The 21,679-nt window shown below is 44.9% G+C and overlaps 1 protein-coding gene across 2 annotated transcripts in view; it reads right to left on the bottom strand.

Annotated features, from left to right (window-relative positions):
• Window positions 1-1,215: 1,215 nt before the first annotated feature.
• slc12a5a (solute carrier family 12 member 5a) overlaps window positions 1,216-21,679 on the bottom strand; it is a 176,562-nt gene continuing 156,098 nt past the window's right edge. The window contains exons 15-26 of one of the 2 annotated variants that reach the window (XM_031825697.1): window positions 19,866-19,985; window positions 19,321-19,425; window positions 18,336-18,504; window positions 9,743-9,938; window positions 9,252-9,421; window positions 6,385-6,516; window positions 5,856-5,963; window positions 4,662-4,790; window positions 3,671-3,864; window positions 3,387-3,401; window positions 2,870-3,003; window positions 1,216-2,087 (exon numbers count right to left, since the gene is read on the bottom strand). In XM_031825697.1, the coding sequence (XP_031681557.1) occupies window positions 1,996-2,087; window positions 2,870-3,003; window positions 3,387-3,401; window positions 3,671-3,864; window positions 4,662-4,790; window positions 5,856-5,963; window positions 6,385-6,516; window positions 9,252-9,421; window positions 9,743-9,938; window positions 18,336-18,504; window positions 19,321-19,425; window positions 19,866-19,985 (1,564 nt within the window). In that variant the 3' untranslated portion in view covers window positions 1,216-1,995. Of the gene's footprint in view, window positions 2,088-2,869; window positions 3,004-3,386; window positions 3,402-3,670; window positions 3,898-4,661; window positions 4,791-5,855; window positions 5,964-6,384; window positions 6,517-9,251; window positions 9,422-9,742; window positions 9,939-18,335; window positions 18,505-19,320; window positions 19,426-19,865; window positions 19,986-21,679 lie in introns of both variants that reach the window. The other variant, XM_031825696.1, reaches the window with a different exon arrangement.

Raw genomic sequence — 21,679 nt, forward strand, 5'->3', positions numbered from 1 at the left:
AGCGTAGCTAACAAATTCTCAGCCTACATAACGTGTAAGGTAACTTACTGGAAAAGTCATTACATTGCTCAACAGTTTCTTAACAGTTGTCATATTTGTATCCGCTCTCATTTTCCGCCATTTTCTTAAAATCTGAAAACATTATGGGCCCTAAAAGCACTAAAATACTGCATGTATACTTCGTATTTTGTCGAATGGAGTACGAATTCCGGGAACTTTTGGCATACTAACTATATCCATACTATGACCAATAAGCACATTATACACTTAATTTACGTCACAAATGGTTAGTATGAGTATTCGAACACAGCTCTTGTCTCTCTGTCCAAGGAGGTGAGGAAACACAATGAATCGAGGAAAGAGGACAGCAGCAATTGAGGAAAGCCAATTGAGAAAGAGCCCTAGCTCGTCTGTTAGACGACTTTTCCGCTAAGAACGCTCCTCACAGTTTAACGACGTATCAATAACTAAAACCAAGCTAGCCTTGTTGTTTTTGGCACTAACAGTGGCTGGAGCTAGTAAGGACACACAGCCACCTAGAAAGGGGAAAGGGGACAAGTAGAAATATGATGACAATGCGTGAGCAAAAACAAACATGTTGCGGAGTGCTCAAGATGAGGTCAAAGTTCATGAAGCGCGATCTATGTCGTCACGGGAGGCTTGTTTGTTTCTCTCCCATCTTCCTCCAACTGTGGTTCTTTCGTTCATGACTGACCCGGATTTAAAAAATGACCACATTCTCTTCTAACCACCGACCATGACCGTGGGTAGCAGTCTTGCTCGATGGTGGTCATCTCTGCACGTGATGAACAGGGTTTCCCACAGGAGCTTTTCGATATTCTCTCTTTGCTGTGGTTTCACAGGGTGATATATACGACTAGCTACACAATGTCAACATCCTCAGTCCACCGTTCAGTCTTGGAAGCCTACTCCATGTTTACAGGTAGGTGACTCGATGGCACTCTAAAACATCCCCTCGTAAAAACAAACCACAATCGGATGAATGTGACACTTAAACACACAGGCACAAACACCACACTGAATAACCCCAGCGCACCTAACCCTTTGTCTCCTTCGACTCCATAGCCGAGTGACTAGGGATCCCGAGTGGCGCAGTGGTCTAAGGCACTGCATCTCAGTGCTCGAGGAGTCACAGACCCTGGTTCGATTCCAGGCTGTATCACAACCAGACATGATGGGGAGTCCCATAGAGTGGCGCACAATTGGCCCAGCGTCGTCCAGGTTTGGGTTTGGCCGTCATTGTAAATAAGAATTTGTTCTGAACTGACTTACCTAGTTAAATAAAGGTTACATCATTTATAATTGTTTTTAAACTAGTGAATTGATCAAAAGGCAGATGTGAATAACACAAAAGCGGGTGGAGCTGGGCAGTGATAGGGCGCTATTTTACACTATTTCATTTCAGAGTATTGACTGATAATCTTTCTGGCTGATTTGGAAGTGGCCTGAACCTTTCCTTTATAAGTTATTTGGGCCACGGAGAGGGGGAGGCCAAGTCTCTGAGCATCTGTTATATTTGATATGAGGCTAAAAGCAGCTACCTCTGACATCATATAGGGCCAGAAAAGGGCTGGAAGAGTGAGGTGTAGCTCTGTATCCAGTGAGCACAAGATGCTAAAAAATATATTTTTAAAAACATTTTTTTCAACCCCAAATAGGTATTTTCAGCATCTTTTCAACCCAAAATATATGTATTTTCAGCGTGTTTTCAAGCTAAAATACATATTTTCAGATTTTATTTAACCCAATATAAATCTTTTAACTTCTTGTGCTCATAGGGGTGGGGTGGTGTATGGGGTGAACTTATTTAAACCGTGTGTGTGTGTTAGGCAAACAGAATATCATTTAGAGCGAGCTGGTCTATTGCTTGGGTGTGAGGGGAGTGTCTTACAAACACAAATGGAAGTGGGGTATTTTTTCTAGATGTGGGGTTCGGGAGATGAAGGGGTTCGTAGGGGAGAAAGGTCTGCTCTCTCAAGAGTAGATGGTGATGACCTCGCGACCGCCACCACGAACCAGGAGGACCCTGTTGAGACCCTCAGTCAGGACCTCCAGGAACTCCATGTCTGAGAGAGAAAGTTAAGGAAAACAACTAACGGGTGTACCTCTATAGCCCCATGCTATTGTTTACTAGTAGACAGATACTTACCTGTAATGGCATGTGACACAGCTTCTATGGGCACATAGAATGATGTAACACAGTCGTTCCCAACCGGGGGTATTTGGCCTATCCACAGGGGTACTTGGCCTATCCACAGGGGTACTTGAGAAGACTGGTAAAATGCATGAGGGGTATTTCAGGGGTACTCCCGGCAGAGCAAAATTCAGTTGGTGGTACAGATACCAAAAAATGTTGTGAACCACTGACGTAACACGTACTCCATTCTGTAAACCTGCCATGGGAGTGTTAACTTTACGTAACAGGGAGGGAGGGAGGGAGAGAGAGAGAGGGATGGTGGGAGGGAGGGAGAAAGAGAGAGAGGGATGGTGGGAGGGAGGGAGGGAGAGAGAGAGAGAGGGATGGTGGGAGGGAGGGAGAGAGAGAGAGAGAGGGATGGTGGGAGGGAGGGAGAGAGAGAGAGAGAGAGGGATGGTGGGAGGGAGGGAGAGAGAGAGAGGGGGATGGTGGGAGGGAGAGAGGGAGAGAGAGGGATGGTGGGAGGGAGAGAGAGGGATGGTGGGAGGGAGAGAGAGAGAGAGAGAGAGAGAGGGATGGTGGGAGGGAGGGTGGGAGAGAGGGAGAGAGAGAGAGAGAGGTAGAGAGAGGGAGAGGCAGAGAGAGGGAGAGGGAGAGAGAGAGAGAGACACAGAGAAAGAGAGAGAGACACAGAGAGAGAAAGAAGGATACAGTTCTCGTCTCCAGACCGGTTATTGGGCGGCCCAGGCATATTGAGGAGCACCAGCTTGGCCTCTGAGGATTTCTTCACGATGACACCATTCAGCCTCAGTGCCGTGTGCATGCGCCTCACATTGGACTGATTTCTGGTGGGGAAAAAACAAGATGGTCTCTACTAAGCTCCAAACCAAAGCTTCATTTGGTCATAATGCAGTATTATTTTGAGGTATTCAGCAAAACAAAATGTGGAACAGCAACCTCTTCAGGCTACTAATTCACAAACAGCTGAAACAAATGGTCACTCTTTCACTCATTCAATCTGTCACTTCTGCATTAACTTTTTCATTCTCAAGACATAATCAACTTGTGCTATGCTGACTTGATCCATGGAATTCTAGAGGAAATGTGTGTATATATATATATGTATATGTGTATATATGTGTATGTATGTGTATATATGTGTATATATGTGTACCAGACCTCAGTTTTATGTAAGCTCCAGAAAAGTTTGAGCTCTGGAAATACTTACAGGTTTTCCCACTCACTGCAGCATGGCATGGAGAGAAACACAAGGTTAAAGGATAGAATCCTAAACCAACAGATTTTTCTCTGTACTGACAGTGCTCTATCATGAAAACTTTACTGTTGACATGCACACGTAAAGTTGTTTTGGGTGAACTATCCTTTCAAGGTGTTGAATTTAATTTTGAAACTGAAAGTCCCAAGATGTGAAGAACGCCAATCAGAAAGTTACTCTTCAGGAACTTTCAGTTCCAACATGGGAGTACACCGGTTTTGCCAAACCACACTCACGGCTTCATGTTGAAAATGTCTTTGATGCCCTGTGGCGTGGAGGCGCCAGGCGGCTTGGCCGGCTCGCCGTCGGCCTTTTCTGTCCAGGTCATCTGGACCTGTGCAGACCCTGGGGTCTGGGCCCCCCCCTCGGAGGCTGGAGTCAGAGGGGTAGCCGGACTGGTCGGGCTGGTGCTGTCGTGGATGAGCTGGACCTGAGTGGGAGGGGACACAGCGACAGAGGCAGACTGAGACCACGAGACAGAGGGGGGAGAGACGAGGTGAGATGAGACGAGTTGGAACCACAGAGTGAGTGTGAGGGTCAGAGGAGGGAGAGAGAGAGAGCCGTTATCGAGAAGGCCTTGCATTTGGAGGTCAGTCATACAGTTGGGCTGATTAAAAAGTAAGTCTGAAAAAGAATGATTGAACCAACACATCTGTAGCCTACTCACCTTATTACGACTTGTGATCCATGGCCAGAAATTCAAAGGCAGGCAATACCTTTCCTGACTTTTTCACTAACTGTTACACATACGAACAACAAAGGCCTACGATGCATTTCCTGGTATCCCATGAAATACTTTGACTAGTCGAGAGCCTGTGTGAGTCTTGGTCCTCAGACTTATCCAGACACTTCACAATAAGTCTGGTAAATTACTTCTTGTAAGTGGTTGACCTCCCAGGTCAACACCATCAGTTCACAACGCCAGACCTTTAACCATTCCCTGACCATGCCTCACCGCAAAATAAACAACCTTACAAAAACACTGGTATGGTGAGTTGGAAGTTTAAATATCCACTACTTCAGGGTTACTGACCTCAATGTCAACACCAGCGGTTCACAACCCCAGCCCCTTAACCATTCCTAGACCATGCCTGACTGCAATTTTCCTCACAGCATAAAAAAGTAAGGAAATTAGAAAAACAAATACGCAGGCACTGGCCTGTTAGCAGGAATTCTTAATTATACAGTATACCCTGGTTAGAGTGACCGGACAGTATCAGTACCAACCTCTTCCTCTGGTTTCTCCACCTTGCTGCTCACCCCAGGCTGTTCTTCGGTCACACTCAGCTGGGTGGTCACAACCGCCGGATTCTTACGTCGGATGGATCCGCGGGATGAGTCTGTGATGCTCTGGATCTGTGAAAGGAAGACAAATGGCTGAATGAAGACGCTAGTATCCTTTTCACAACACGGATACAAACTGAGCCAAGCTGTTTTGACATGGCCTGCTTACGCATCCATCGTAGTTGCTGGAACCATGGTGGAGAGGACAATGAGGAAATAAAAAACAGAGACAGCACAGTTCGGTTTTGTATGAACCAGGCATAGGAGTGCTAATATCATCACAATATGATAAGTTGTTTTGCGTCGTCTCCACGGAGACGTTGACGTCTTCAGAACATTGTCTGTCAATGTAGACAATTCAATCCCTTTTGGGTGAATCAATACTGTCTTCCCTTTGTTCTTTTGTCTTAATTGTAATTAAAGTAATAGTTAGTTTGGCATAGTGGAACTATGTCACTGCCTTGTCCGCTTGTTGCCCACTTCCCCAGGACACAAAATAGCAGCAAGTAAGATGGAGATCAGAGATCAGAGGTTATCTTTAATGAGTGCAGTTCGCATGTGGCTAGTTTGCTTCAACTACCTTCACTAAAACCCCTGCAGGTTTTGCCTGAAAATGTTGGTTTTGAATCGCCACGTTCTGGTACGCTCGCCTCGTGATTTGTTGGAGGGAAAACAAGTCTCACCCTTTTCTAAGTTACAAAGAGAGTTTGTCATTAATCCAAAACCTTAGTCACTGCTGTTGCCTAGGGTCTGGGATTCTGAGACTAATTCAGACATGGTTCAATGGCATTGTGTTTTAATAAAATTTTAAAAATAATTCTACCTTTATTTATCTAGGCAAGTCAGTTAAGAACAAAGTATTATTTACAATGACGGTCTACACCGGCCAAACCTAGGCGATGCTGGGTCAATTGTGCTTCGCCCTATGGGACTCCCAATCATGGCCGGTTGTGATATTGCCTGGAATCGAACCAGGGTGTCTGTAGTGATGCCCCTAGCACTGAGATGCAGTGCCTTAGACCACTGCGCCACTCGGTGTTGTGGAGTAACATGGAGTAGCGGTGTGGTGAATGTAAAACCATAGAAATAGAATTATGGCCATTTTCCATTCTAGTAATTATATTTCTGAAGCGGTACCTCTCTCTCTCGCTCGGTCTTGGTCAGGTTGATCTGCTTGAGGATCTGCGATCGCTGTTCCATCACCAGGGTCTTCTCATAGGTGTAGGCCGAGATGTCACTGTCGTGCTGAGAGAGGAGAGGCCTGGGTTAGAGCAATATCGAGGATGGGCAGAGACCAAAGAGGTTAGGTAGTATGTACAACTTGTTTTTACATGGAGGTTTAGAAGGTCTACGTGTTGGACAGCAGCATTTTTTGTCCATTAAAATAACATCAAATTCATCTGAAAAACAGTGTCGACATTGTTAATTTTGTAAATGACTATTGTAGCTAGAAACGGCATAAATAAAATAAAAACAAATATTTGTACTGTATATTTAAACAGATTTGTAGCTATGAGAAACAGTATGATGGATTAAACCAACTCAGGGGACCTATGTTCAATGTCTGAGTAGGCTTCAGCTGTAGGAACATGCCCCTTTAGGTACTGTATCTCTGTTATTACACACTGAACTTCCTCCCACCTGAAGCAGCCGTAGACAGACTTACCATTTCCACCACTTCAACCTCGGCATCGATACGCAGGTGATACAGGAAGGTGGTCAGGTCTTTCTTCATCTGGATGCTGTTGTCGTCCATCTGGGCCACGGTGAAGATGCGCATCTTACACTTCCTCCACACCTGTCGGCAGGAAAGAGGATTGTAACCTGCTCATCTATAACCTGTTTTACGGTAATCTGGTTAGAACCTTCATTATTTGGAACACAGTAGAAACTGCCATTGCATGTGTATCAGTGGAGGCTGGTGGGAGGAGCTATAGGATGACGGGCTCATTGTAATGGATGGAATTGGATAATTGGAACGGAGTCAAACGTGGTTTCCATTTGTTTGATACTGTTGCATTTATTCCATTCCAGCCATTACAGGGAGCCTGTCCTCCTATAGCTTCTCTCACCAGCCTCCACTGATAACCATGTTGATTAGTTAATGCGCTGACGAATGCTCTGCACCATCGTTCATTTTTTTTTTTGTACAATATATTTATTGCCATTTAAAAAAAAAAAAAATTAACAATCATCAAAATATGACACAGACAATACCCCGTTATTCCTTCCACCTACACAAAACACCATGCTACATGGGGGCACCTTGTGCAAAACCCTTCCTTCCCCAACACAGGAACACCCCCCTCCCTCCCCTCTACCGTTATTCCTTCCACCTACACAAAACACCATGCTACATGGGGGCACATTGTGCCAAACCCTTCCCTCCCCAACACAGGAACACCCCCCTCCCTCCCCTCTACCGTTATTCCTTCCACCTACACAAAACACCATGCTACATGGGGGCACATTGTGCCAAACCCTTCCCTCCCCAACACAGGAACACCCCCCTCCCTCCCCTCTACCGTTATTCCTTCCACCTACACAAAACACCATGCTACATGGGGGCACATTGTGCCAAACCCTTCCCTCCCCAACACAGGAACACCCCCCTCCCTCCCCTCTACCGTTATTCCTTCCACCTACACAAAACACCATGCTACATGGGGGCACATTGTGCAAAACCCTTCCCTCCCCAACACAGGAACACCCCCCTCCCTCCCCTCTACCGTTATTCCTTCCACCTACACAAAACACCATGCTACATGGGGGCACATTGTGCCAAACCCTTCCCTCCCCAACACAGGAACACCCCCCTCCCTCCCCTCTACCGTTATTCCTTCCACCTACACAAAACACCATGCTACATGGGGGCACATTGTGCAAAACCCTTCCCTCCCCAACACAGGAACACCCCCCTCCCTCCCCTCTACCGTTATTCCTTCCACCTACACAAAACACCATGCTACATGGGGGCACATTGTGCCAAACCCTTCCCTCCCCAACACAGGAACACCCCCCTCCCTCCCCTCTACCGTTATTCCTTCCACCTACACAAAACACCATGCTACATGGGGGCACATTGTGCAAAACCCTTCCCTCCCCAACACAGGAACACCCCCCCCCCTCCCCTCTACCGGTATTCCTTCCACCTACACAAAACACCATGCTACATGGGGGCACATTGTGCCAAACCCTTCCCTCCCCAACACAGGAACACCCCCCTCCCTCCCCTCTACCGTTATTCCTTCCACCTACACAAAACACCATGCTACATGGGGGCACCTTGTGCAAAACCCTTCCTTCCCCAACACAGGAACACCCCCCTCCCTCCCCTCTACCGTTATTCCTTCCACCTACACAAAACACCATGCTACATGGGGGCACATCTTGCAAAACCCTTCCCTCTACCGGTATTCCTTCCACCTACACAAAACACCATGCTACATGGGGGCACATTGTGCCAAACCCTTCCCTCCCCAACACAGGAACACCCCCCTCCCTCCCCTCTACCGGTATTAGCTTCACTTATTATCAACAAAAAAAAAGAAACAGAATGACCTGCTACATTCCATATTTTCTAACATTCCATGCTAGAAAATAAATGATTCAACACAAAAACAAATAGATTAATGATGAAAGTAGTTATGAGGCAGCTAAGGTGACGTCTCTAGAAACTGCTGAAAGTCCCCCCAGACATCAGGAAATTCGAAGGGTTTATTACATCAATTGTATTTTTTCAGATGGAATATAGGAAGATAGTTATTTTAGCCACATCTGCTTGCTTGGCGGAATGTCACTCTTCCATATAATAGCTGTGCGTTTATTGGCTGCGATGACTGCCAATTTAATGAATCTGGTTTTGCAACAAATGTTAACTGGTAGAACAGAATCATCTCCAAGAAGTATAAGGGAAGGATGCCCATTGTTTTTTACCTGTACATTGCACTTTACTATATAACTGAGTGCATGATTAGTTATACACTTGAGCATAGAACCCATTAAGAATACCTGCTCTTTCAATGACAGACTGACCAGGTGAAAGCTACGATCCCTTATTGATGTCACCTGTTAAATCCACTTCAATCAGTGTCGATGAAGGGGAGGAGACAGGTTAAAGAAGGATTTTTAAGCCATGATACAATTGAGACATGGACTGTGTATTTGCCATTCAGAGAGTGAATGGGAAAGACTAAATATTTAAGTGCCTTTGAACGGGGTACGGTAGTAGGTGCACCGGTTTGTGTCAAAAACTGCTGGGTTTTTCATGCTCAACAGTTTCCCTTGTGAATCAAGAATGGTCCACCACCCAAAGGACATCCAGCCAACTTAACACAACTGTGGGAAGCTTTGGAGTCAACATGGGCCAGCATCCATGTGGAAGCTTTCGACACCTCGTAGAGTCCATGCCCCGACGAATTAAGGCTGCTCTGAGGAAAAAAGGGGGGGGGTTCAACTCAATATTAGGAAGGTAAAACATGGCCAAAGCAATGTGACCCATGTCTCAGGGAGGGCGTGAGGTGGGCAGCCTACCTTGTGCTGCCGCAGAAGGAAGGGAAGCAGCATCAGCATGCCTCCATCGTGGACGATCCACCACACGTCGATGTGGCCCTCGGAGAAGCGCTCTCCATTGGAAGGGAAGGCAGCGATGTTCTTGGGCACCAGCAGGGCCAGGTGGGCGGCAGTGGTCTCCCTAACCAGCTCTACAGGACGGAGGTGGGGTAGGGGCGAGGGGGGGGAGGGGTTCAGCTAATATGAGTCTGATCATCACTCAAAAACCTTTATGGAAAATCTACTTCATCCTGTATGATTTATCTATAACCTCCCCCAAAGATCCAGATTTTTTCAATCCAACAGACAGATCTGATTACCGAAATTACTCAGAATTTACTTAGAAATGTAAAATGGTAATTAGACAGTAATAACCTAATGAGTGTTTTTGTTTTTCACATCCCTTTACTTCCTTTACCCCCCCCCCCCCCATTTCAATTGGCCATTCATTGTTGACCCCCTCTGTGACCCACCAATGAAATCTCTCCAGGTCTGTAGGTCATCGGCCTGCTTCCAGTTGCGCGGCCAGCTGACCAGCACCGTGTTGTGCATGAGGCCGCCCAGCCCGCTAGCCTGGAGCAGGTGGGAGGTGGCGTCGCGCATGTTGGACGAGATGGTGACCTGGCAGAAGCCTTTCACCTTCTCTGTCTCCATCAGCTTACGCAGAGACTGGAGCAGGGAATGGGGGTGGGTAGAGGGAGGGAGCGGAGAGGGAGATGGGGGTGAGAGAGAGAAAGAATGGAGGAAGAGAGCGAGTGGGAGGGGTAAGGAGGAAGAGGGAGTAAGGTTTCTGGAACCAACTAAGCCACAGAGCCCTGCATGACATCTCAATCAAATTGTATTGGTCACACACACATATTTAGCAGATGTTATTGGTCACACACACATATTTAGCAGATGTTATTGGTCACATACACATATTTATCAGATGTTATTGGTCACATACACATATTTAGCAGATGTTATTGGTCACACACACATATTTAGCAGATGTTATTGGTCACATACACATATTTAGCAGATGTTATTGATCACATACACATATTTAGCAGATGTTATTGATCACATACACATATTTAGCAGATGTTATCGCAGGTGTAGCAAAATGCTTTAATGTTTCTAGCTCCAACAGTGCAGTAATACCAATACAATACAATACACACAAATCCCCAAAATCTAAAGAAAGAAATGAAGAAATATCAGAACGAGCAATGTTAGAGTATATTAGTGTATTCAGAAAGTATTCATACCCCTTGACTTATTCCACATTTATTTGTGCTGAATTAAAAATGCATTAAATATTTTTTTCTCTCATCCATCTACACACAATACCTCATAATGACAAAGTGATAACATGATTTCAGAAATATTTGCCAATTTATTGAAAATGAAATACAGAAATATCCAATCCATGTTAGAACCATGTTTAGAGCTGTGAGTCTTTCTGGCTACGTCTCTAAGAGCTTTGAACACCTGGACTGTACAATATTTTCTCATTGTTAGTTTTTTTAATTCTTCAAGCTCAGTCAAGTTGGTTGTTGATCATTGCTAGACAGCCATTTTCAAGTCTTGCCTTAGATTTTCAAATCGGTTTAAGTCAAAACTGTAGCTAGGCCACTCAGGAACATTCAATGTCGTCTTGGTAAAGAGTTTGCCTTGTGAATGACTACCTCATCTACCTCATTTGCCTTGTGTTTTAGGTTATTGTCCTGCTGGAAGGTGAATAGGTCTCCCAGTGTCAATTGGAAAGCAGACTGAACCAGGTTTTCCTCTAGGATTTTAACCTGTGCTTAACTCTACTTCGTTGCTTTTTATCCTAAAAAACTCCCTAGTCCTTGCCTATGACAAGCATACCCATAACATGATGCCACCACCATGCTTGAAAATATGAAGAGTGGTACTCAGTGATGTTGGCTCATTCATCCCCCTCCTCTCCCCTGTAACTATTCCCCAGGTCGTTGCTGCAAATGAGAACGTGTTCTCAGTCAACTTACCTGGTAAAATAACGGATAAATAAATAAATAAAAATGTGTTGTATTGGATTTTCCCCAAACATAACGCTTTGTATTCAGGACATAAAGTGAATTTCTTGACCAATTTTTAAAAAACTTTTTGCCATATTGGAATATTTGTATTCTGTACAGGCTTCCTTCCTTCTTTTCACGCTGTCAATTAGGATAGTATTTTGGAGTAACTACAATGTTGTTGATCCATCCTCAGTTTTCTCCTATAAACTCGGTTTCTGTTTTAAAGTCACCATTGGTCTCATGGTGAAATCCCTGAGTGGTTTCCTTGCTCTCGGGCAACTGAGTTAGGAAAGACGCTTCTATCTATGTAGTGACTGGGTGTATTGATACGGTGTAATTATTAACTTCATCATGCTCAAAGGGATATTCAATGTCGGATTTCTTCTTTTGTACCCATGTACGAATAAGTGCCCTTCTTTGCGAGACATTGAAAAACCTTCCTGGTCTTTATGGTTGAATCTGTGTTTGAAATTCACTGCTCGACTGAGGGACCTTATAGATAATTGTATGTGTGGGGTACAGAGATGATTTTTGAGTCATTCAAAAATCATGTTAAACACTATTATTGCACACAGAGTTGCACATGCAACTTATTATGAGAATTGTTAAGCATATTTTTACTCCTGAATTTTTTTAGGCTTGCCATAACAAAGGTGTTGAATACATATTGACTCAACTTAAACCCTTTACAGTGCATTCGGAAAGTATTCAGACCTCTTGACTTTTTCCACATTTTGTTACGTTACAGACTTATTCTAAAATGTATTAAATCGTTTTTTTCCCTCCTCAATCTACACATAATGACAAAGCAAAAATAGGTTTTTAGTATGGGTGAAATGGTTCACAAAACTCACGGTTCGGTACGATACGGTACGGTTTCGATGCGTCGACAAGATTAATACCTGAGAAATATGTAATTTTGTATTTAGATTTTTCCATTTATTATAATAGTAAATGCGGGTTGCTTTAATTCCCAGGAACAAAAAACAGCAGTGCCTGCCTTTATAACATGAAATAAAATAGTAATTGAAAACAGAGCTTCAACAAGAGTGCATAGTCCAGCATCATATATCAACATTAAGTCACATAGCAGTGCCTTAAACAAAAATGACAAATAAAAACATTTTTATCAGATTTTCAAGTTTTTCTTTAAGAAGATTAGTCTATCCACATGATCTGCAGTGAGCACAGATCGGCTTGCTGTGACAATGCCAGCCGCTGTGGAGAAAACCCTCTCGCTAGGGTAAGAGGTCCCAGACACAGCCAGGTAGCTGTGACAATGCCAGCCGCTGTGGAGAATACCCTCTCGCTAGGGACAGAGGTCCCAGACACAGCCAGGTAGCTGTGACAATGCCAGCCGCTGTGGAGAATACCCTCTCGCTAGGGACAGAGGTCCCAGACATAGCCAGGTAGCTGTGGAGAAAACCCTCTCGCTAGGGTAAGAGGTCCCAGACACAGCCAGGTAGCTGTGACAATGCCAGCCGCTGTGGAGAAAACCCTCTCGCTAGGGTAAGAGGTCCCAGACACAGCCAGGTAGCTGTGACAATGCCAGCCGCTGTGGAGAATACCCTCTCGCTAGGGACAGAGGTCCCAGGCACAGCCAGGTAGCTGTGGAGAATACCCTCTCGCTAGGGACAGAGGTCCCAGACACAGCCAGGTAGCTGTGACAATGCCAGCCGCTGTGGAGAATACCCTCTCGCTAGAGACAGAGGTCCCAGACACAGCCAGGTAGCTGTGACAATGCCAGCCGCTGTGGAGAATACCCTCTCGCTAGGGACAGAGGTCCCAGACACAGCCAGGTAGCTGTGACAATGCCAGCCGCTGTGGAGAATACCCTCTCGCTAGGGACAGAGGTCCCAGACACAGCCAGGTAGCTGTGACAATGCCAGCCGCTGTGGAGAATACCCTCTCGCTAGGGACAGAGGTCCCAGACATAGCCAGGTAGCTGTGGAGAATACCCTCTCGCTAGGGACAGAGGTCCCAGACACAGCCAGGTAGCTGTGGAGAAAACCCTCTCGCTAGGGTAAGAGGTCCCAGACACAGCCAGGTAGCTGTGACAATGCCAGCCGCTGTGGAGAATACCCTCTCGCTAGGGACAGAGGTCCCAGGCACAGCCAGGTAGCTGTGGAGAATACACTCTCGCTAGGGACAGAGGTCCCAGACACAGCCAGGTAGCTGTGACAATGCCAGCCGCTGTGGAGAATACCCTCTCGCTAGGGACAGAGGTCCCAGGCACAGCCAGGTAGCTGTGGAGAATACACCCTCGCTAGGGACAGAGGTCCCAGGCACAGCCAGGTAGCACCTTGCTAACATGGCACCATGTAAATGGATCAGCATCCAGGGGAATACAGTCCACTTCCCTGTTTGAGGGTTACCTCCTCCTCTATGACCTTGACCTTTGACTTGGTTCCCTGCTCCTGGGTGGTGAACAACTCTGGACGAGAACCCCTGTCGTCTGCCGAGAACCCCTGTCGTCTGCCGAGAACCCCTGTCGTCTGCCGAGAACCCCTGTCGTCTGTGGCTTGACCCTGCAGAATTAAATTAGATAAAAATGACTATCTCTGAGGTGGCTTTAAAAATATAATTTGTTGTTGAAAATATATATCCGACACTATTATGATAATTACAATTATTACGTCATAATTAATTGTTAAATCACTAATTAATAAAATAATAAATGTCACATTTAACAAAATAAATACAATACCTGTTGTATACTGGTCACAATCTCTGCTGTGAGGTCATTGTGACTCTCAGACGAGCAGCAGCATCCAGGTGTAGCAGGGACTTGAACCGGGGGTCCAAAGAGGTGCTCTTGTGTCAGAAGTCTTGGACACCAGGGTCAGCATATCTAGGCTCCAGATGAACTCTGATAGCAGTCTTTACATCCCTTACTGCGGGTTCATCTTCATCAGATGCCACCATTGATTTCAGGACCATTGTTTTCATAGGCAGGACCATGGAAACTGATGGAATGCTCTCAGTGCATCTCAGTGTTGTGACTGTTTTGAGAGGTTTCACACTTTGATAACTTCCTCTGCTAGTCTCATGTCATTTTCAGACAAAGTCACAATATCTTTGAAATTCTTCCTCACAGCTTGATCAGTCAGTGTAGGACACATCGCAACTTTCTGCTCAAGGTATCTCTCAACCATGTCATGGCTTGAATTCCATCTAGTAGGGACATCTTGGATTAGTTTGTGGTTTGGCAGCTCCAACATCTCCTGTTGTGTCTTGAAAACATGTTCAGCAGTTGTGCTTTTATGAAAGAAAGATACCACCTTCCTCATCTTTGCTAGGAGGCGAGATAATGGATTCACTGACATTGCTTTTTGAGATGCTAGATGAATAACGTGAGCAAAGCATCCTATCTGTTGCCCCAATCCAGCTAGAGCAACTGCATTTACAATATTTCTAGTTGTCAGTGGTCACAGTAATCGTTACATCATCCCTCTCCAACTTCCACACTGCAACTACTTCCCTTAGCTCCTCCTCCAAGTTTACACTGGTTTGATTACTCTCAATGGGACGTGTTTGAAACACATGGCTTTTAATCTCCCACTCTGCCATAATGAAATGAGCCCTTACAGTAAGGTAGCTCTCTGTAGCTCTAGACGTCCAACTGTCTGTTGTTAGGAGCAACAGACCGCGTTTCTGACAACTTGCTCTCAAGTAGTTCTTTCGTTTTTTTTGTTTAATGCAGGTATTAATGTCTGGGCAAAATGTGTGCGGGAAGGAATAGTGAATAGCTCGACCACTTTAAACATGTTTCTGATCCCCGCATTCTCTACCACAGAGAAGGGTCTCATATCTGCCGCTAGGAATTTTGCTATGGCTGCGTTGATTTATTTATCCCTACCGGAGTTGTTTTCTGAAGGCTGTGGGGAGAAGTGGTTGCCTGAAGGCTGTGGGGAGAAGTGGTTGCCTGAAGGCTGTGGGGAGAAGTGGTTGCCTGAAGGCTGTGGGGAGAAGTGGTTGCCTGAAGGCTGTGGGGAGAAGTGGTTGCCTGAAGGCTGTGGGGAGAAGTGGTTGCCGTTTCATTTTGTTCGCCTAGTCCCACCGATTGGCTTTCTGGGGTGATGTCGGCGCAGATGAGTAGTCATGTTACTCGTATTGCCACTCTAACAGGCTATCAGCAATGAACATGTTGTAGATGTTATGTCCACCACTCGTTGGCAATCCCAGTTATAGTTTACAGGGGAACCAAAAATATTCCCAGACGGCAGACCTGAATGATCCTGGGGCGTCTTCTAGTTCTGGCTCGCCAATGCTTGCCGTGTTGCTCCTTAGCATTTAGCTAACTGCTAATTCCTTCATAAACTAATTGCTGCTACGACGGTCTCTCAGATCTGTTCTCGCTAGGAGTGAAATAACTAATGAGCGGAGCCACATATATAATATATTTTTTTCAATTAAATATATATATATATATATATATATACTCCTAGCTATAATATATATACACTCCTAGCTATAATACAGTGCCTTGCGAAAGTATTCGGCCCCCTTGAACTTTGCGACCTTTTCCCACATTTCAGGCTTCAAACATAAAGATATAAAACTGTATTTTTTTGTGAAGAATCAACAACAAGTGGGACACAATCATGAAGTGGAACGACATTTATTGGATATTTCAAACTTTTTTAACAAATCAAAAACTGAAAAATTGGGCGTGCAAAATTATTCAGCCCCTTTACTTTCAGTGCAGCAAACTCTCTCCAGAGGTTCAGTGAGGATCTCTGAATGATCCAATGTTGACCTAAATGACTAATGATGATAAATACAATCCACCTGTGTGTAATCAAGTCTCCGTATAAATGCACCTGCACTGTGATAGTCTCAGAGGTCCGTTAAAAGCGCAGAGAGCATCATGAAGAACAAGGAACACACCAGGCAGGTCCGAGATACTGTTGTGAAGAAGTTTAAAGCCGGATTTGGATACAAAAAGATTTCCCAAGCTTTAAACATCCCAAGGAGCACTGTGCAAGCGATAATATTGAAATGGAAGGAGTATCAGACCACTGCAAATCTACCAAGACCTGGCCGTCCCTCTAAACTTTCAGCTCATACAAGGAGAAGACTGATCAGAGATGCAGCCAAGAGGCCCATGATCACTCTGGATGAACTGCAGAGATCTACAGCGGAGGTGGGAGACTCTGTCCATAGGACAACAATCAGTCGTATATTGCACAAATCTGGCCTTTATGGAAGAGTGGCAAGAAGAAAGCCATTTCTTAAAGATATCCATAAAAAGTGTTGTTTAAAGTTTGCCACAAGCCACCTGGGAGACACACCAAACATGTGGAAGAAGGTGCTCTGGTCAGATGAAACCAAAATTGAACTTTTTGGCAACAATGCAAAACGTTATGTTTGGCGTAAAAGCAACACAGCTCATCTGCCTGAACACACCATCCCCACTGTCAAACATGGTGGTGGCAGCATCATGGTTTGGGCCTGCTTTTCTTCAGCAGGGACAGGGAAGATGGTTAAAATTGATGGGAAGATGGATGGAGCCAAATACAGGACCATTCTGGAAGAAAACCTGATGGAGTCTGCAAAAGACCTGAGACTGGGACGGAGATTTGTCTTCCAACAAGACAATGATCCAAAACATAAAGCAAAATCTACAATGGAATGGTTCAAAAATAAACATATCCAGGTGTTAGAATGGCCAAGTCAAAGTCCAGACCTGAATCCAATCGAGAATCTGTGGAAAGAACTGAAAACTGCTGTTCACAAATGCTCTCCATCCAACCTCACTGAGCTCGAGCTGTTTTGCAAGGAGGAATGGGAAAAAATGTCAGTCTCTCGATGTGCAAAACTGATAGAGACATACCGCAAGCGACTTACAGCTGTAATCGCAGCAAAAGGTGGCGCTACAAAGTATTAACTTAAGGGGGCTGAATAATTTTGCACGCCCAATTTTTCCATTTTTGATTTGTTAAAAAAGTTTGAAATATCCAATAAATGTCGTTCCACTTCATGATTGTGTCCCACTTGTTGTTGATTCTTCACAAAAAAATACAGTTTCATATCTTTATGTTTGAAGCCTGAAATGTGGCATAAGGTCGCAAAGTTCAAGGGGGCCGAATACTTTCGCAAGGCACTGTATATGATTCATGTATTGTTCGGTTCGCAGTGCGTACCCAACCGTGCACTGTGGTCCCTGTAACGAACGGTTCAATACGAATACATGTACCGATTCACCATTAGTTTTAGAAAAAAACTGCCTTGATGACAACGACTTGCCCAGCAGGTGAAGGCTGAGATAAAGGTGAAATGGACATTGACTGTAGGTACGGCTTAATTCTAAGTGGTAGAGTGGACACTGGAACAGCGATCAAAGATTAGTGCTGTTTGTGTGATATGTATGGGCGCAAAATGACAAACTCTGTTATACACATGCACTGTGGGGGCTACAGGGTAGCCTAGTGGTTAGAGCGTTGGACTAGTAACCGGAAGGTTGCAAGTTCAAATCCCCGAGGTGACAAGGTACTAATCTGTTGTTCTGCCCCTGAACAGGCAGTTAACCCACTGTTCCTAGGGCGTCATTGAAAATAAGAATTTGTTCTTAACGGACTTGCCTAGTTAAATAAAAATAAAATTTAAAAAAGCCTTAAACCTGTCAATTTCCACTGTCTGTTTCTCTCGTGTAAGAAGAAGCCTTTGTTTTCCCTCTCTTGTTTCTGAGTAACTTGGTCACACGGCCAAAGACAAAAGAGCCTCAGACTGTCCACAGTTTTTGATCCATCCCGTTCTTTTCCTTTCAAGGACACAGCTGTGTGGAGATATGAAAAGAACGGAGGCTAGTTTGAGCAGCAGCAACAATTCTACCAGCAGAAAGGAGTAACAGAAGTGCTGTTATCACCTGTTTGTTCACTATGTTCACACCATGATCTCACACACCTACTAAACTGCCACATACACAGAGGTTGTATTTTCCTTGTTGGTCTCTGTACTGTTAAGTGGATTGTTAACCAGCTCCAGATTTGCAAATCTTATTGCAGTGGGATGCCATGGGATCTGCCTGGCATCTAACCTGCTCTGCCCGCTGGGCCTGGGGGTGGTTCTCCAGATAGGTGCCCGCCAAGGCGGTGCCCACGATGGTCAGCCCTTTGCCTGCTTTCAGCTGGTTGGTCAGGGAGAGCAGACGAGGCTGCTCCACATTCTGCTCCACGTCTGTACTGACCAACACCAGCAGCTGAGGCCTGGAGGGAGAGAGAAGGAGGGACACAAAGAAAGGAAAGAGGGAAGGAAGGAATAAGAGAAAGGGTTTCAACATGTTGCTTTGGCAATGTACAAATATATTTATATACACACTTCTGTCATGCCAGTAAAACATTTTGAATAGAATTTAAAAAAAGTGCAGCTCAGAGATGAAAAACAGAGAGAGATAGAGCAAGGTGACAGAGAGAAAGAAAGAAGGTATCGTAGAGGTGAGAAAGACAGAAAATAAGTTAAATAAAAAGAGAGAGCGACACAGAGAGAGAGAGAGAGAGAGACAGAGACACAGAGACACAGAGAGAGAGAGAGAGTGAGAGAGAGACAGAGACACAGAGAGACAGAGAGAGAGAGAGAGTGAGAGAGAGACAGAGACACAGAGACACAGAGAGAGAGAGAGAGTGAGAGAGAGACAGAGACACAGAGAGACAGAGAGAGAGAGAGAGAGAGTGAGAGAGAGACAGAGACACAGAGACACAGAGAGAGAGAGACAGAGACACAGAGACACAGAGAGAGAGAGAGAGTGAGAGAGAGACAGAGACACAGAGAGACAGAGAGAGAGAGAGAGTGAGAGAGAGACAGAGACACAGAGAGACAGAGAGAGAGAGAGAGTGCGCACTGAGGATATCACAAGTACGTCTGAAAAACAATTATCTACTGTTACTGCTGCAAGCAGCTTGAAACTAGAGCTGAATGAAACGGAACGCTCAACATGCACAGACTTGTTGTTTATTTTCATGTTACTTATGTAGCTGATACACAAATGTACCTGTGTAGCTTATTTGTTTGTGTGTGAATCTCACCTCCAGTTCTTGGTGTGCGGAGGCCCCTCCTCCAGTCTCATCAGAGCGTATCGGGCGGCGCTGAGAGAAATGCCTCGTATCCCATCACCCCACTCTTTCTCCGCCCTGCCACACAGACACATGAGGTTATATCATTCAATCATACATAGTAAGTTATTTTTACATCATGATCTATAACTCTGTTATTACATGTCTATGACAAATTCAAATGCCAAAGTTATAACATTGTTATTCAGCCAAATACACAGGCTTCTAACACATCTAAATATCAAGCTTATTTTCACTGCCAGGTAGGCTATTTAAAATCACTTAAAACATCCGCCCGGATTGTTGACTCGCATCGTTGAAACACTTTAATGCATATTTTCCCACAGACAGAATTTATACTCTGTTTTCAGCAAAGCTTTCCCACCAAGCCATGTTATTGGAACCCAAGACATTGTCTCAGCACAAGCCATAAAACTAAACTGTTCAAACCATACATTTCCCCCGTAACGGGACCGACTGAATGGTGGCTGATAGAACACAGGCAGCTCTTCACTCACCCGCGGAACTCAATATACTTGTAGATACTGCCAGCGATCACCATGGCGACGATGGCGTAGAACCAGGAACAGATGAACATGAGTGAGAGACACAGACTCATACCCAGGAAGGACAGGGCCCTGCAGAGAGACAGAGACAGGAGTAGACATTAGAGACAGAGAGAGAGGAGGAGACACTAGAGACAGAGAGAGAGGAGGAGACATTAAAGACAGAGAAAGAGTGAGGAGGAGACATTAGAGACAGAGAGAGGAGACATTAGAGACAGAGAGAGAGGAGGAGACATTAAAGACAGAGAGAGAGGAGGAGGCATTAGAGACACAGAGAGGAGGAGACATTAGAGACACAGAGAGGAGGAGACATTAGAGAAGGAGAGAGGAGGAGACATTAGAGACAGAGAGAGGAGGAGACATTAAAGACAGAGAGGAGGAGGAGTAATTAGAGACACAGAGAGGAGGAGGAGATTTTAGAGAAAGAGAGGAGGAGGCATTAGAGACACAGAGAGGAGGAGGAGACATTAGAGAAAGAGAGAGGAGGAGACATTAGAGAAAGAGAGGAGGAGGAGACATTAGAGACAGAGAGAGGAGGAGACATTAGAGACACCGAGAGAGAGAGGAGACATTAGAGACAGAGAGAGAGAGAGAGAGAGGAGGAGACATTAGAGATAGAGAGAGAGGAGACAGAGACAGAGAGAAGAGGAGATATTAGAGACAGAGAGAGGAGTAGATATTAGAGACGGAGAGAAAGGAGGAGACATTAGAGACAGAGAGAGGAGGAGACATTAGAGACACCGAGAGAGAGAGGAGACATTAGAGACAGAGAGAGAGAGAGGAGGAGACATTAGAGATAGAGAGAGAGGAGACAGAGACAGAGAGAAGAGGAGATATTAGAGACAGAGAGAGGAGTAGATATTAGAGACGGAGAGAAAGGAGGAGACATTAGAGACAGAGAGAGGAGGAGACATTAGAGACACCGAGAGAGAGAGGAGACATTAGAGACAGAGAGAGAGAGAGGAGGAGACATTAGAGATAGAGAGAGAGGAGACAGAGACAGAGAGAAGAGGAGATATTAGAGACAGAGAGAGGAGTAGATATTAGAGACGGAGAGAAAGGAGGAGACATTAGAGACAGAGAGAGGAGGAGACACAATATCTCCTCTTCTCTCACAGAGAGAGAGCAAACTAGAATGCTATTTGGCCCTACACAGAGAGTACACAGCGGCAGAATACCTGACCACTGTGACTGACCCAAAATTAAGGAAAGCTTTGACTATGTACAGACTCAGTGAGCATAGCCTTGCTATTGAGAAAGGCCGCCGTAGGCAGACATGGCTCTCAAGAGAAGACAGGCTATGTGCTCACTGCCCACAAAATGAGGTGGAAACTGAGCTGCACAATGTATGACCATATTAGAGAGACATATTTCCCTCAGATTACACAGATCCACAAAGAATTCGAAAACAAATCCAATTTTGATAAACTCCCATATCTACTGGGTGAAATTCCACAGTGTGCCATCACAGCAGCAAGATTTGTGACCTGTTGCCACGAGAAAAGGGCAACCAGTGAAGAACACACACCATTGTAAATACAACCCATATTTATGCTTATTTATTTGATCTTGTGTCCTTTACCATTTGTACATTGTTAAAACACTGTATATATATAATATGACATTTGTAATGTCTTTATTGTTTTGAAACTTCTGTATGTGTAATGTTTACTGTTAATTTTTATTGTTTATTTCACTTTATATATTCACTTTATATATTATCTACCTCACTTGCTTTGGCAATGTTAACACATGTTTCCCCATGC

This window comes from Oncorhynchus kisutch, linkage group LG5, assembly GCF_002021735.2.
Source record: "Oncorhynchus kisutch isolate 150728-3 linkage group LG5, Okis_V2, whole genome shotgun sequence".
Taxonomy (NCBI): Eukaryota; Metazoa; Chordata; class Actinopteri; order Salmoniformes; family Salmonidae; genus Oncorhynchus; species Oncorhynchus kisutch.